The sequence below is a fragment of the Schistocerca nitens genome, chromosome 6 (genome assembly GCF_023898315.1).
Source record: "Schistocerca nitens isolate TAMUIC-IGC-003100 chromosome 6, iqSchNite1.1, whole genome shotgun sequence".
Lineage (NCBI taxonomy): Eukaryota > Metazoa > Arthropoda > Insecta > Orthoptera > Acrididae > Schistocerca > Schistocerca nitens.
In genome coordinates, this window is record NC_064619.1 from 17,488,032 (window position 1) to 17,504,168 (window position 16,137).

A 16,137-nucleotide genomic window follows, 5' to 3' on the forward strand; every position below is an offset into this window, starting at 1 on the left:
TAGAGAGATTAGAGCGTGCACGGAGGCTTTCAGACAGTCGTTCTTCCCGCGAACCATACGCAACTGGAACAGGAAAGGGAGGTAATGACAGTGGCACGTAAAGTGCCCTCCGCCACACACCGTTGGGTGGCTTGCGGAGTATAAATGTAGATGTAGAATCTGACAGCACAGGGGAATGTTATGCACTGACTGTGAGCAGGCCCACAAGCCACTGCTCTTTCAGCCACTGGTTGGTGTCGTGCCACTGACCAGTAAGTTTCTGTGGACACGGTTGCTTCTCTGGCCAGATGTTAAGTGGTTCCTGAAGGTGGTGTTGTGAGATTTTGTAACATTTACTGGGTGGACATTTCCTTCAAAGACTAAGATGAACGTGCCTGTATTTGTTCAGTTATCCTTGGGACCTTTTTGTATGTGTCAGACAAAACGGGTACCTTGCTGTTCCCCATAAGCTCATAGTTTCTCGCCTGCCTGGAGTGTAAGGTCTCTGTGAAAGATAACTCATCACACCATATTCAAAAGTTTTATGTGGGGCAACAATCACTGGTAAGTCACCCAGTTGTTCACATGTATGAAGAGCTCGAGATTGTGCAGCAGAGGTGGCCTTAATCAATAGCAACCCACTGTCCATTTTTTCCAGTGAGTCACCTTTTCTAAATTTGTCTTCGATGTGTTCCACAAAAATGATGGTTTTATCAACATAAAAGTGTCTCCATCTGTTCTAGTACACACCAGGTATTGAGTAAATTGTTTTGCTCCCAGTTGCCTGTCTTGTTCTTCCCGTGAGGTAGCCAGGATAGGGTAAACAGTAAGACTGCAACTACCCACACTGCAATATCTGGATCTCTCATATAACCTCAATCTCTCATATGTAATTCACTTTATGATACTGTAACTCTTCTTCTATTGCCTTACAGTCATTTTTCAGTGTTCTCTGGCATCAGTGATTTATTCCAGTAACAAAGGATCAGAATCAGTTGACTGTTTGGACTATTAACTAACACAGCCATGCATCTTCTTAGACTTTGGAATTCTGGATGACTTTTGTATCTGCTGTGATTATCTTTTTAACATTTTCTGGGACTGACTCCTCATTGCAGTTATTACTCATCAAACTACTGTTTGTTGTGACAATGTCAGTCACAGGATCAATTGCTCCTAGTTCAGTCATGATCATTTTATTCTGGGAATGGAATGAATAATTCACTTGATTCCTGTGACTCAGGTTTTTCTTTCTACCATTTAAAAGTACCTTCGTCAAATGTAGCACCCAGAAATTTGGTTCAAAAAGCCTCTACCCTTTTGATCCTTCACAGCATCTTACCAAGATGCACTCAATACATTTTCAGCCCGTTTTCATCTGATGGCTCATTGAAAGTGGGCATTGGCCTTGCTTCCAAATAATTTGAGATACCAAAGATCTGGGGTCTTGTTTGTCCAAGTTTGATAAGGAGTGTTGTGTTTTACTTCCTTAGTTGGAGATCGATTAATAATTTGTAGATCTCAATGGAAAGTGCTTCTGCCTAGATCTATTTGACAAATTCACTTCAGAGGGTAAATATCTTGCTTTTTCTACTATTGCACAATTTTAGTATTCAGCTACTCTATTTTTTTCTGTCATATATGGCATTGTAGTCTAATGTTGGAACTATTCTTCTCTGAAGGAGTTAATCAGATTATTGTCCACATATTCTCTGGCGTCACCTGTGAATAGCATGGAAATCCTTTTAGTTGTCTGCCTTTCAGTTAAGTTTTCCTCCTCAGGGGACTCATGTCTCTTTCGTGAGTTGTGTTTGGTGAGCCGGGGCCCCCAAGCTACTGCAACACTCACTTCATTTATTGTGCTGCAATCTCCCATCCCTGACTATCCTCATGACTATGCTCATTCTTGTTCATAGTCCCAAATTCGAGTCTCAGTCCGGCACACAGTTTTAATCTGCCAGGAAGTTTCATATCAGCGCACACTCTGCTGCAGGGTGAAAATTTCATTCTGGAAACATCCCCCAGGCTGTGGCGAAGCCATGTCTCTGCAATATCTTTTCTTCCAGGAGTGCTAGTTCTGCAAGTTTCGCAGGAGAGCTTCTGTGAAATTTGGAAGGTAGGAGACGAGGTACTGATGGAAGTAAAGCTGTGAGGACGGGTCGTGAGTCGTGCTTGGTAGCTCAGTTGGCAGAGCACTTGCCTGTGAAAGGCAAAGGTCCTCAAAATTTCATTCTTTATATGAATTCATTTTATGCTTGAAAAACCCAGTGTCACTTAAAGGGTTAAAAGATTAGAAAAGGCAGTATATGGATTGACACAAGGTGGTCACAGCCAGAACTTGACATTAGACAGTATATTGTTGAATCTAAACTTAGACCAGTCAACAGTTGATCCATGCCTTTACTGCAAAATTCAAGCTCCATATATTTTGACAGTTTGCATGTATGTATATGATGTGCTAATTTTCAGTAAAGTACATGACAGAAAGATGTCTTCAGAAACAAACTAACAGATAAATTCAAGCAGGATTATTTAGGTGAAGCCATCAGATTTTTAATAATGTTATGAAAATGATAGATTGCTTCTAACCATAAAGATGAAGTGTTGGGGTACCTCACACACACACACACACACACACACACACACACACACACACACACACACACACACACACACACACACACACACACACGACTACGTGATGGCCACAATGCATTGGTGTCCTATTGAGCAGAAGCAGCAAACTGGAGTTGGCAGGGAATGGCAAGTGAGCAGAGTAAAGATAGGGGTTGCAGGGACTAGACTGCGACCAGACGAGGCTGAGGCTGTGGGGGGAGTGCTAATCTACTATCCCCACATCCTCCACCCAACAGTTTCCATCCCCTCTGCCCTATCATCTCCTCCCAATTCATGTATCCCATCCTCACTGTATTCCTCTCTCTGCCAATGCCACCAGTCTTTTCCCTTGTCTGCTAACCTCCTTTTCCACTCACCGATTGCCCAACCCCTCCCCCCCCCTTGCCCCCTCCCCCACAGCCTCCCGAGTCTACATGAGGCGACCTTGTCTGGCCACAATTTAGTCCATCCACATACTGTCAGGCAGTGCTGACTCTCATAACCTGCTTTCCCTGGCCCTTCACCCCCCATTTGAGATTGCAGTTTCCACTGAGCATAACATCACTGAATTCTGGCCACAGTAGCTGGAGACAGCAGTCATGTAGCCGGCTGGAGGGGCCGAGCGGTTCTAGGTGCTACAGTCTGCAACCACGCGACTGCTACGGTCGCAGGTTCAAATCCTGCCTCAGGCATGGATGTGTGTGATGTCCTTAGGTTAGTCAGGTTTCAGTAGTTCTAAGTTCTAGGGGACTGATGACCTCAGGAGTTAAGTCCCATAGTGCTCAGGGCCATTTGAACTATTTTTGAAGAACAGTCATGTATGCGTGAGGTGTGCTTGCTTGTATGAATTTGTGTGTGTGTGTGTGTGTGTGTGTGTTTTTTTTTTTTTTTTTTTTTTCTTTTCTCTTCTGAAGAAAGTTTTGGCCAAAAGCTCAGTGCGTAACAGTCTTTTCTTTGTGCCTGTATGCAGCACATCTCATCTTTATAGTGGGCAATCTATCCTATTCATAATATTGTTGATATTTCAATCTGGACTTCACATTGTTTGATTTTTCCACTGGATTTGTAGGTATCCAAATAACTGGGAACTATAAAAGAAGGTTGTCTATGTACAGGCCAAAATCTGTCTTGAGAAAATTCTCAACAGATTCAATATGAAAGACTGTAGTCCAATATTTATGCTACTCAATAATAACCAAGTGCTTACTCATGATAAGAGCATCCCCCCCACCCCTACAAAAAATAAGAGAGAAAGAATCTATGAGGAACATACCCTGTCATTAATGTATGTGCCATCAGAAATTAGAACAGAACTAACTTGCTCAAAAGGAAATGTCAGTCACTTTTGTAATAATCCAGGGATACTCCACTGGCAGGCAGTCAAAAGGTTCTCTAGATGTCCAAAAGGTACCAAGAATATGAAGCTACTGTTTTCTAAAGTGGAGGACTGTCACACAATAGGTTCCTGTGCTGCAGACGGGGCCAGAGATTCTGAAGATAGACTGTCAACAACTGTACATCTACGATATTGCAGTGCCTGTGTTATTGTGATTATGATGCATGTCCAAAGGAGCATTACATTGTAATCAGAATAACACAGGCACTGCAATACCATATTTACCTGCTGATTTCAGGCAAGTGACTTTCAAGTACAGGAAGATCCGTAATGGATGCACGAGTTCAGGTCATAGACACTTGGTTGATGACATATGGAAGTTTGGATCTGGCCATGGGTTGTGCACAGATAGCCAAATGGTAAGGCGATTGCTTACCGTAAACGGGAAATCAGGATTTGAGTCCCAGCCCGGCACAAATTTCCTTGTCGTCATTCCATTCTACAGCTGATGGTAGTCCTTAATTGCAATTGTGAATTCATTTGAACTGGATATCTGTTTAAATCCCAAGATGGTATTATATCCTGGCATAGTAAGTAAGCAGCATTCTCAACAACAGAGGATTGACATATGACTCAGACCTCAATATGTCAGGAGGGTCTATGATTTCAAAGATTAGATACCAAAATATGTCTGACCACAAGAAGGATCCTTCAGACTACTGTATGACAATGAAGCAGCAATTGAATTGTCTAAAGCAAGTGACTATAAGAGTTAAATCAAAAATGTAGACGTAAGAAAAAATAGCCAGCCCACACCTCTGTGGAGCACACACATTCAGCTTAATGCTGGCAGACATGACAAAACTCAGACAAAGCCTCCTCATCATATGTTGTTAACAAGATTTAAGACCGCAAACATAGTTTTTTTTTTTTTTTTGTGTATATTTTCGCATATACAATTTTATTTGTTAAAATCAAATAATGAAATATCCAGGATGGAATAGGACAATATATGAAGAGAATCAAACAATGGGAAATCCAGGATGGACTTTAACAATATTATGAAAAGGAAAGCTGCTACTCACTACATGGCAGAGATGCTGAGTCACAGATAGGCCAGACTGACAGCAGCAGCGCACGATGGGAGAAGCGACCAGTCGGTGGTGGTAAGGAGGAGGGTGGGGCAGGGAGGAGGAGGGACAGCAGGGTAGGGATGGGGGATGGTGGAGTACTGCTTGTGCTAGCATACTGGGATGAGGTGGAGAGAGGGTAGGGCAGCTAGGTGCAGTCGGGAGGCTACACAGAGGGGGAGGGGTAGCAGAAAAGGAGAGTATTCTGTGGGTGGATTGGTGGAATAGAGGGCTGTGTAGAGCAGGAACGGGAACTGGGAAGTGCCTAAATGACTAATGAATACATTACAAACACATTTAATGTATCAATAATGAAGGCTGAGGCCAGCAGGATTACAGGAACATAGGATATATTGCATGGAGAGTTCCCATCTGTGCAATTCAGGAAAGCTGGTATTGGTGTGAAGGATCCAGATGGCACAAACTGTGAAACAGTCAGTGAAATAAAGAACGTCATGTTGGGCAGTGTGGTCAGCAAATGGGTGGTCCAGCTATTTCTTGGTCACAAGTTGTTGGTGGCCATTCAAATGGACAGACAGCTTTTTGGTTGTCTTGCTCACATAGAATGCAGCACAGTGATTGCAGCTTAGCTTGTAGATTACATGACTGGTTTCAGAAGTAGCCCTTCCTTTGGTGGGATAGGTGGCACTTGTGACTGTACTGGAGTAATTGGTGGTGGGAGGAAGTATGGGAGAGGTCTTGCGTCTATGTCTATTTCAGAGATATGAGCCATGAGACACGGGGCTGGGAGCAGGGTTGTATAGGTACGGACAAAGATATTGTGTAGGTTCAGTCGGTGGCTGAATACCACTGCTGGAGAGGTTGGGAGGATGGGACATTCCTCACTTCAGGGCATGATGAGAGGTAGTCGATACCACTGGTGGAGAATGTGATTCAGTTGCTCCGGTCTGGGGTATGGCTATGGACACCCACATGGGCCATCTAAAGGAGTCATTCCTGAACACCCAGAATCCCAAACCCCTTACCTGAACAATTCACTGATACCTTTGTGATTTGGACAGAGGGTGAGGACACACTATCCACATTCCTCCAGAACCTCAACATCATCTTCCCCATACACTTCAATTGGTCCTACTCAACTCAACAAGCTACCTTTCACGATGTTGATCTTCAACTCAAAGAGGGTTACATCAGTACCTCCATCTATATCAAAACTATCAATCATCAGCAATAACTTCACTTAGAAAGCTCCCACCAATTCCACACCAAGAAGTCCCTTCCGTACAGCCTAGCCATCCAAGGACGTCACATCTGTAGTGACAAGCAGTCCCTCTCAAAATATAACAAGGCTCTCACTGAGGCCTTCACAAATATAATTACCCCTCCCCCTCCAAACCTTGTACAGAAACAGATCCCTAACGCCTTATCTCTCCAGTCACCTACCCCCTCCCAAAGTCCCACCATCCAACGACAGAGGAGCATTCCTCTTGTGACTCAGTACCACCCAGGACTGGAGCAACTGAATCACATTCTCTGCTACAGTTTCGACTACCTGTTGTCATGCCATGAAATGAGAAATGTCCTACCTACTATCCTTCCCAACCCTTCCACAGTGGTGTTCTGTCACTCACTGAAACTACACAATATCCTCATCCATCCCTACGCAACTCCTTCTCCCAACCCCTTGTCTCATGGCTCATATCCCTGAAATAGACCTAGATGCAAGACCTGTCCCATGTGTCCTCTAACAACCAGCTACTCCAGTCTGATTACAAGCATTACTTATCTCATCAAAGACAGGGCTACCTGTGGAACCAATCATTTGATCTACAAGCTAGGCTGCAATCACTGTGCTGCATTCTATGTGGGGATGACAATCTACAAGCTGTCTGTCCACATCATCAAGGCCACTGACAAACTGCAAACTGTAACCAAGAATCAGCTGGACTACCCAGTTGCAAAGCATGCTGCCCAACATGACATTCTTCATTTCCATGACTGCTTCACAGCCTGTGGCATCCACACCCTTCCCAACAACACTATCTTTTCTGTATTGCGCAGGTGGGAACTCTCCCTACAGCATATCCTACATTCCCGTAACCCTCTGGCCTCAACCTTTATTTGTCATACATTAAATGTGTTCGTATCATATTCGTTAGTCATCTAGCCCCTTCCCAGTCCCTTTCCTGCACTACACAGCCCTCTGTTCTACCAATGCACCTGCAGTCTTTCTACTTCTCTCCTTTTCCGCCACCCCTTCCTTCTCTGCCCTCTTTCTAATCTCCCGACTGCAACTAGCTGCCCTACCCTCTCTCCACCTTTTTCCTGTATGCTCCCACAAGCTGCACTTTACCATCCCCCACCCCTATCCTGCTATACCTCCCCCTACCTGCACCACTCTCCTTACCGCCAACATCCAGTTCCTCCTCTCATCATGCGTTGCTGCTCGCAGTTTGGCCTCAGCAGCCAGAGACTGCAGTCATTTGTGTGTGAGTTGCATTTGTGTGAGTGTATGTTGTCTATTTTTAATAAAGGCCTTTGTGGTCAAAAGCTTACTTTCTATCAGTCTTTTTGTTGTGCCTATCTGCGGCTCAGCATCTCCGCTGTGTGATTTTATTTGTTTATTTAGTTAACCTGATTTTACTGGGTCAGTCATAATTTAAAAGCTATGCCTCACTATTAGGGCATCTTTTGCATTGCTTTGGTATAGTTATGGACCAAATATGTTTTTTAGACTGTATTATATCTTGTACTGTAAGTTCATGTTACAGTTTTAGCTTGTTAATGTGTGTTCAATAAAGGGACATGCTCCAATCAGATACCATCTACAAAATTAGCCAGCTAAAAACACCAACTTTAAAAAATCAAGTAAGCAAAATTATTTCACATATCAAGTTACACATGGCCTACATTACCATGCAGCGTGTACCGTCATAAAAATCCTTAATTTCACTGATACCAATGCCCTGATAGTGTTCCACCCATATTGATCCTGACCACATGTCCAACAAACATGGCCTTTTTTGTCTTATTTCTTCTGTTATTATCCTCATGCTCTGGTACAGTTCTTCCCTAGGTCATCCATCTCTCACTATCTCTTTCATAGCCTAGAATTTTCTTCATTATTTTTCTCTACTTGTTCAGCACCATTCACCATTTCTTCCTAGTGTCATCTTACTAGGCTCTATGTTCAACCAGTTGTTTCAGTGTCAAAATTATTCTATGCATCATGTTCACTTCCTAAATTCCACTTGATAGTCTCCAACTGTGCTTCCTATCTATTCTTCTAATCCCTTCAGTAGTAGTTTGAACAGCCCCTTGCTAGTAGCAAAATTTCTCTGCAATTGTCTGCATCTCTCTTGTTCCTCTTCTTATGTACTGGCAATATGATCACATTCTTCAATCCTTCTCATAACTTCTTTATCCTGCAGATAATTTTGGCAATGCTGTCTACTGCCTTGTCACCTCCCCACTTTATCATTTCGGCTGCTATCCCATTTTTTCCAATTGCCTTATTAGTCTTTAGACTGCTTATCACCTGTGCAAACTCATACCTCTCATACCTTGCTCTCTCTCTCTCTCTCTCTCTCTCTCTCTCTCTCTCTCTCACACACACACACACACACACACCAATTTGCGTTTGTCTTCAGCAGGTCATAAAAGTGCTCTGTGAGTATGTACAGTTATTTTGTATAAACAGTTCTCTTCTCCTGTATCCAGTCAGATTCTAATTTAATTTCTCAAAAAGTCTCAACTGTTGTTTTTCCTAAAATTGTTATCAAACTCATCCACTCCCTGTTTCATCCTCTGTCTTCCGGTCCATTTAATTGTTCTGGCTGCTTCCTTTTCAATTGTTTGGGCTGGTGTCTTCTTTTTTCCTTGAAAAACTTCCCATTTTTTTTGGGTCCTTCTTGCTATTCCATTCTCTCCAGGCTTTCCTGCTAGCAATTTGCTAGTTGATGCCCCAATTAGACATTTGTTTTTAATGCTGTCACTGAACCTTGCTTTGCAAGTTCTACAATTTTTTTATATCTGATTACAGTAGAAGCCAAAACAGCATAACTAAAGAAATTTATGAAGCAATCTAGGCAGTTTTATTCACAGAACAAAGATTGTTGACAAGCATAGTTATCCTCTTTTGTGGCAATATTTGAACTCACACACGAAATATTACAAAATAAATTCTCACAAACTTTCAGCATTCAGTCCACATGCTGCAAGCCATTTCTGTGCCTAATGGAGCATCTTATGAGTCAACAAATTCACAAAATTATTATTATTAAAAGAAGACTTTCAACGAGTTTCCACTTTAGTTTTCTACTCTATCCACCTCCACATTTCTGACACTTCAGATATAAGCAGAAAAATGCGCAACTAGCTGTGTTTGCGTAAGTACGCCACACAAAATTATTCAACATATTCGGGAAACTATAACATCATGTCTAATAGTGCAATTCAATTTCAGTGCAAATAGTCTATAAACAGTATCACTTGTTTCTTGAGCAATTTTTTACAGCAATAGGAATGAATTTCTTGACAGGTCTCGGAGTTGGAATGTTCTGTTGTTACAATATAAAACAAGTAATTCATAAATATTGGTTATAGATTCTGCCATCTATAAAACACCAAATGATTCTCTGTTCTTTATTTTCTCAGACTCATTAAAACATTTATGTGCCACCAACAGTCTTCTTCTTCTTCATCTTCATCGTTGCCTTGTCCTGTTTGATTATGGGCTGAACTGCTATATGGGCTGAAACAATGTTAGTGACAGATGTCCTTGATGCAGCCCCTTCCCCTCAGGATGGAATTTGTGCACCCCATCTGTCTATGTCTAGAGCAAAGCACATGTTTGAGTGCGAGATCATTTTCAAAATGTATGAATGTTTGTGTATCATCAGAGTGGCTGCACAAACTTGGACAAAAAAAAATCCCTCAAAATTCCAGGTTTGTGAGGAGCAAGATGGTGCCAAGAAGCTCCTGATAAATTAATTTTTCCTAAAATTGTTATCAGCTAAGATATACTACCTATAAGCAGTAGATCAACTGGAGTTTTTAAACATCAATAATTTATATGGAATACTATTCATGTAACTAACACACTCTGAAATATTAAGTAACTAGAACTTTGAGATTTATAAAACTCAATAAAACTAAATTTCAATGCAAGGCTAAAAACACAGAATTCCCTGAGTCCCAGTCATGATATGTTAACGTGCTCACCTATCTAGAAAGGTTGGCACCAACAGTAGGTCTCACTTATTTCTAAACATGAATCTTTTATGACTTAGATTTAACAAGGTGGAATATATTGATGAAACACATATGTGATTAAACTTAGCTGGATAAATGAAGAAAAGGGAAACAGTTGGTGTCCAGCTGTAGAAGTCCGCAACCCATATTTATTCCACAAATTGTGGGAAAAAAATAATGTAACAGAAGCTCCAAAAGTCAGTAAGATGATTAAACAATTTATATTATACAAAATTGTTTTCGGTGACCATGGCATGCAGTAAGTCAAGAAAAGAAAAAGAATACTGTCAATTGTAAAAAGAACACAAAATAGAAACATCCATTAAAGTCAAGGGATTGAAAGTGCATTAAATCTAAATTTATGTTTCATTGTGCCCCTGTAAGTAAGGATATAAATGGGAAAGAAAATTTCTTTTGATTGCTTTATAAAAAGACACTCTTACAAGCGGAACAATCACACAGTTTGGGAAAACAGATTATTGATTTTACTTACTATACTGCTTAGTATCTCTTGACGTCTTGGTGATGTACTTGCCAACACAATTCTTTGACTGTTCAGGACATGTTTAATAGGTTCTAGCATTTTTATCTGCTAACCTACAGAAAAGAAAGAATCCTTTATTAATTTCATACTTATAATCAGAAATAAAATTCAAAGCATAGTCACCAAAGATGTAATTAAATTCTTGATAGGTGTAACAGTAGTACAACCGCACATATGTTGGTTCTGTACCTTTATGCTTCTCTTACATTTCTTTGCTTGTTTTCCAATTGGACCTGCTTCTTCCATTTTCAGGATCCACACATGATGTACACTCATCCATCCTAAATTTAGCTATTATTATTTACTGTAGCTAGTCAACATCCATAATATAATATTGTCCTCAAGTACATCGCCCTTGTATAAACCCTCTATATACTCCTTCCACCTGTCTGCCTTCCCTTCTTTGCTTACAACTGGTTTGCCATCTGAGCTCTTGATATTCATAAAAGTGGTTCTCTTCTCTCCAAAGGTCTCTTTAATTTTCCTGTAGGCAGTATCTATCTTACCCCTAGTGAGACAAGCCTCTACATCCTTACATTTGTCCTCTAGCTCCCTGCTTAGCCATTTTGCACTTCCTGTCGATCTCATTTTTGAGACGTTTGTATTCCTTTTTGCCTGCTTCATTTACTGCATTTTTATATTTTCTCCTTTCATCAATTAAATTCAATATTTCTTCTGTTACCCAAGGATTTCTATTAGCCCTCGTCTTTTTACCTACTTGATCCTCTGCTGCCTTCACTACTTCATCCCTCAGAGCTACCCATGTAGATGAAGATGAAATGGGAGATGAGATACTGCGTGAAGAGTTTGACAGAGCACTGAAAGACCTGAGTCGAAACAAGGCCCCGGGAGTAGACAACATTCCATTAGAACTACTGATGGCCTTGGGAGAGCCATTCATGACAAAACTCTACCATCTGGTGAGAAAGATGTATGAGACAGGCGAAATACCCTCAGACTTCAAGAAGAATATAATAATTCCAATCCCAAAGAAAGCAGGTGTTGACAGATATGAAAATTACCGAACTATCAGTTTAATAAGTCACAGCTGCAAAATACTAACGCGAATTCTTTACAGACGAATGGAAAAACTGGTAGAAGCGGACCTCGGGGAAGATCAGTTTGGATTCCGTAGAAATGTTGGAACACGTGAGGCAATACTGACCCTACGACTTATCTTAGAAGAAAGATTAAGGAATGGCAAACCTACGTTTCTAGCATTTGTAGACTTGGAGAAAGCTTTTGACAATGTTGATTGGAATACTCTCTTTCAAATTCTGAAGGTGGCAGGGGTAAAATATAAGGAGCGAAAGGCTATTTACAATTTGTACAGAAAGCAGATGGCAGTTATAAGAGTCGAGGGGCATGAAAGGGAAGCAGTGGTTGGGAAAGGAGTGAGACAGGGTTGTAGCCTATCCCCGATGTTATTCAATCTGTATATTGAGCAAGCAGTAAAGGAAACAAAAGAAAAATTCGGAGTAGGTATTAAAATTCATGGAGAAGAAGTAAAAACTTTGAGATTTGCCGATGACATTGTAATTCTGTCAGAGACAGCAAAGGACTTGGAAGAGCAGTTGAACGGAATGGACAGTGTCTTGAAAGGAGGATATAAGATGAACATCAACAAAAGCAAAACGAGGATAATGGAATGTAGTCAAATTAAATCGGGTGATGCTGAGGGGATTAGATTAGGAAATGAGACACTTAAAGTAGTAAAGGAGTTTTGCTATTTGGGGAGCAAAATAACTGATGATGGTCGAAGTAGAGAGGATATAAAATGAAGACTGGCAATGGCAAGGAAATCGTTTCTGAAGAAGAGAAATTTGTTAACATCGAGTATAGATTTAAGTGTCAGGAAGTCGTTTCTGAAAGTATTTGTATGGAGTGTAGCCATGTATGGAAGTGACACATGGACGATAAATAGTTTGGGCAAGAAGAGAATAGAAGCTTTCGAAATGTGGTGCTACAGAAGAATGCTGAAGATAAGGTGGGTAGATCACGTAACTAATGAGGAGGTATTGAATAGGATTGGGGAGAAGAGAAGTTTGTGGCACAACTTGACTAGAAGAAGGGATCGGTTGGTAGGACATGTTTTAAGGCATCAAGGGATCACAAATTTAGCATTGGAGGGCAGCGTGGAGAGTAAAAATCGTAGAGGGAGACCAAGAGATCAATACACTGAGCAGATTCAGAAGGATGTAGGTTGCAGTAGGTAATGGGAGATGAAGAAGCTTGCACAGGATAGAGTAGCATGGAGAGCTGCATCAAACCAGTCTCAGAACTGAAGACCACAACAACAACAACAACAACCATCCATATTACTACAATTTGATTTACATTAAGAATGGGGGGAAAGCCATTGACTGTGAAACATGGATAGTATGTTCCTTGTGTTTTAGCATGTCACTGTTTGTATTTAGAGGTGAAGATATAGAAACAGCTCAAGCATTTGCATAAGAAATGTGAGAAGCAACCTAAAATCACATTAAAGCTGGATGGTATACAGATTCAGTCTGCCTCACCTTCTTGTTTATGAAGCTAAAGCACTATTTGTTAAGCTATGCAAGTAGTCATTTTTTTTATATTTCAAATTATTTATTTTCACACTGCCCACAATATGTAATTCACATGATGGGAGAAGCTGTTCGAGCTACTGTATGTGTATGATTTATAATTATTCTGTGCAACTTTCACAAAATGCAAATTTTTGTCACTGTACACTTTTGTTCAGTTGATATAAAACATCATCAATGGTGTCATTTTATGTCTGAATTTTGTTTACACCAGGAAGAGTCAACTGCTTGCACATTTTGAGCTATTCCTTCATTTGGCATTGATGTTTTTGCACAATTTCACACTGCTTTGCAACACTATATATTTTCTGGCATGAAATGCAACACAATGCAGCAACACTAGATTTGCTTGGATACTCCTGGCTAACATGAATAAACATGCTAAAGCTGGATGGTTACAGTACAGCAACCCACTACAGTAGAAAATGTTTGTTGATAGATGGAGTTAAATGTCAGAGAAAATATAGTGTACAGATTGGCAATTTTAAGCAAATACTGCATACAGTAACACAATGAAGCTTGTGTCTTCGTCATAAATGCAAATGCAATAATCACTATGCTCACAAATATATAGGGCTGCTGTAGGGAAACAACATTTTCTTGAAGAAAAATAGAATATCTTCTAAATTACTAGCTGAAAATAGCAAATAGAATGATCTCACATAGTTCATCTCATTGCTATTGTAAACAGGAGTCACTGATGAGTAAAGTGTTTTCTTGACAACATTTTCATTGACAGGACCAGAAGCCAAAAAATAATAATAAAGCAAATTTTAAACAGTCTTTCTGATCAATATGCCCAATTACCTTATTATCAGAGGTGTTATTCCACATATCAAAATTTATTTCTGTATCACAACTTTCAGATGAAAATCTTATAAGTTTCATAAGTGCTTTACAGTATATGGACTGGGGTTCAATCTATAAAGTTGAAAACATAGATGATGAGTTTAATCAAATTTTAAGACATAAACAGTTCAAAACTTTGTATAACAGAAAGTGAGGCCTGTTTGCTTCACTCAGAAAATGCAGTTTGCCTGAAAGACACACACAGTAAAAGTTCCTCCTCCTCCAATGTGCTAAGCCTTTTGGGGTTACAGTATCATCAAAAAGTTCTCCTGCCATCTTTCCACTGATCGATCCTGCGCTCTCCAGCAATTGGAGTGGTAGTGTGGAATGAATTTTGGGATCCTCTTTTGAGCTCATTTGTTTTAGATATTTCCTCCAGCTGTTTTGTTAATTTTTATATAGTATGTGACAGGCTCTATTTTAAGTCTCTTCAACACATCTTCATTCTCTGAGCGAGCTCATTTGGTGTAAGCAGCTGCACATCTCAAGAATATTATTTATCTTTTCACATGTATTGTCCATGCTTCCATAGCACAACACAGAACTTGCTAAGATCTTATAAAGGTCTATTCTCATGTGCTTCTGGAACTGGAATGGTTTTATTACATTATCAATGACAACAATTCTTTTTGTACATCTTGTGGCTTTTGCAGCTAGCCTGTTTCTTCCAGAAAGCATAGTTTATAGTCCAAATATATGAATGTGTTCACTCTTTCCACAATTTTATTTTCCAAACAAATCTTACTTTGTACTGAGTATTTTCCACTGAAGGTCATAGTCTTTGCATTTTTTGTATTGATGTCCAGGTTGTTGTTGTTGTTGTTGTTGTTGTTGTTGTTTTTAAAATTGCAGGGTCATTCTCTGAAGATGCTGCAATAACTACACCACCTGCAAAAAGTAAGGCACCTGACATTGTCTTAATGTTGACCTGAATGAAGCTATGTGGCATTTGACTTCATTATAGGGTGGTGAAAGGCCATGTCCCTGACTTGTATTATGCCTCAGGTTTGTCCCTTTCTTAGCACAGATTCAATCTGTTCTGTACATTTTGTGCATATTTTTTGATAAGTTTCTGGGGAACATGATCATCTGCAAGAATTTGTCATTTGTTATCAACATCATTTTTTTAGTCAGCAAAATCAATGTGTGTGCTTCTCGGTTCAATTCTCTCTTTTTCTTTTAGTAATCACAGGGAAAAATACAGATAACAGCATGATCTTCCTTCTGGAAAGCCATTTTGCACCTCATGGAGATGGGTTCATAGTGTGGGTGGAATTTATTTTTGATGATGGTGGCAAAAAATTTTATATGTGAAGTTCAACGAGCTTATTCCTTGGTAGTTTTTACAATGTTTCCAGCTTTCTATTTTGAGGATAGGGATGAAAATTGACTTAGCTCAGCTCCCAGGTATATCTCCTCCTGACAAGAACATATTTAAGACTGGGTTGTTTGGGGGAGGAGACCAGACAGTGAGGTCATCGGTCAACATATTTTAGAAGTTTCAAATATTTCTATAAATGACTCCTCGCATATGCAAACAGCTTGACCAAAACTTCTCCTGGGGCTTCATTTTTTTTATTTTGTTTAATACTTCTTTACATTCAAACTGTGAGCTATCATTCCAAAGATGTTTGGGCTCACATGTGGTTCCTCTTCGTCAAAATGTCTTGGCTCAAACTCGTCTATGGGTTGAACTGCACATGTCGCATTACATGCCCTAAATTGGACTCTTGTGACCCTTTGGTTAAATTGTCTGGCTGACAGCAAATTTGGGAAATACAAAGTTAACATAGCATGTAATAACAGTAATAGTAATATCGGGGACTAAATTAACGACCCATACATGATGTAGGCCAGACAGTTGCAATTTGATTAGAATAATGCTTATTCAGAAAG

The 16,137-nt window shown here is 40.1% G+C and overlaps 1 protein-coding gene across 5 annotated transcripts in view; it reads right to left on the reverse strand.

Moving 5' to 3' along the window:
- The window catches only part of LOC126262549 (dTTP/UTP pyrophosphatase), a 113,129-nt gene that overhangs the window by 43,084 nt on the left and 53,908 nt on the right, over window positions 1-16,137 (reverse strand). For all 5 annotated transcript variants that reach the window (XM_049959234.1, XM_049959235.1, XM_049959236.1 and 2 more), the window contains exon 2: window positions 10,769-10,872. In XM_049959234.1, the coding sequence (XP_049815191.1) occupies window positions 10,769-10,858 (90 nt within the window). In that variant the 5' untranslated portion in view covers window positions 10,859-10,872. The remainder of the gene's footprint in view (window positions 1-10,768; window positions 10,873-16,137) is intronic.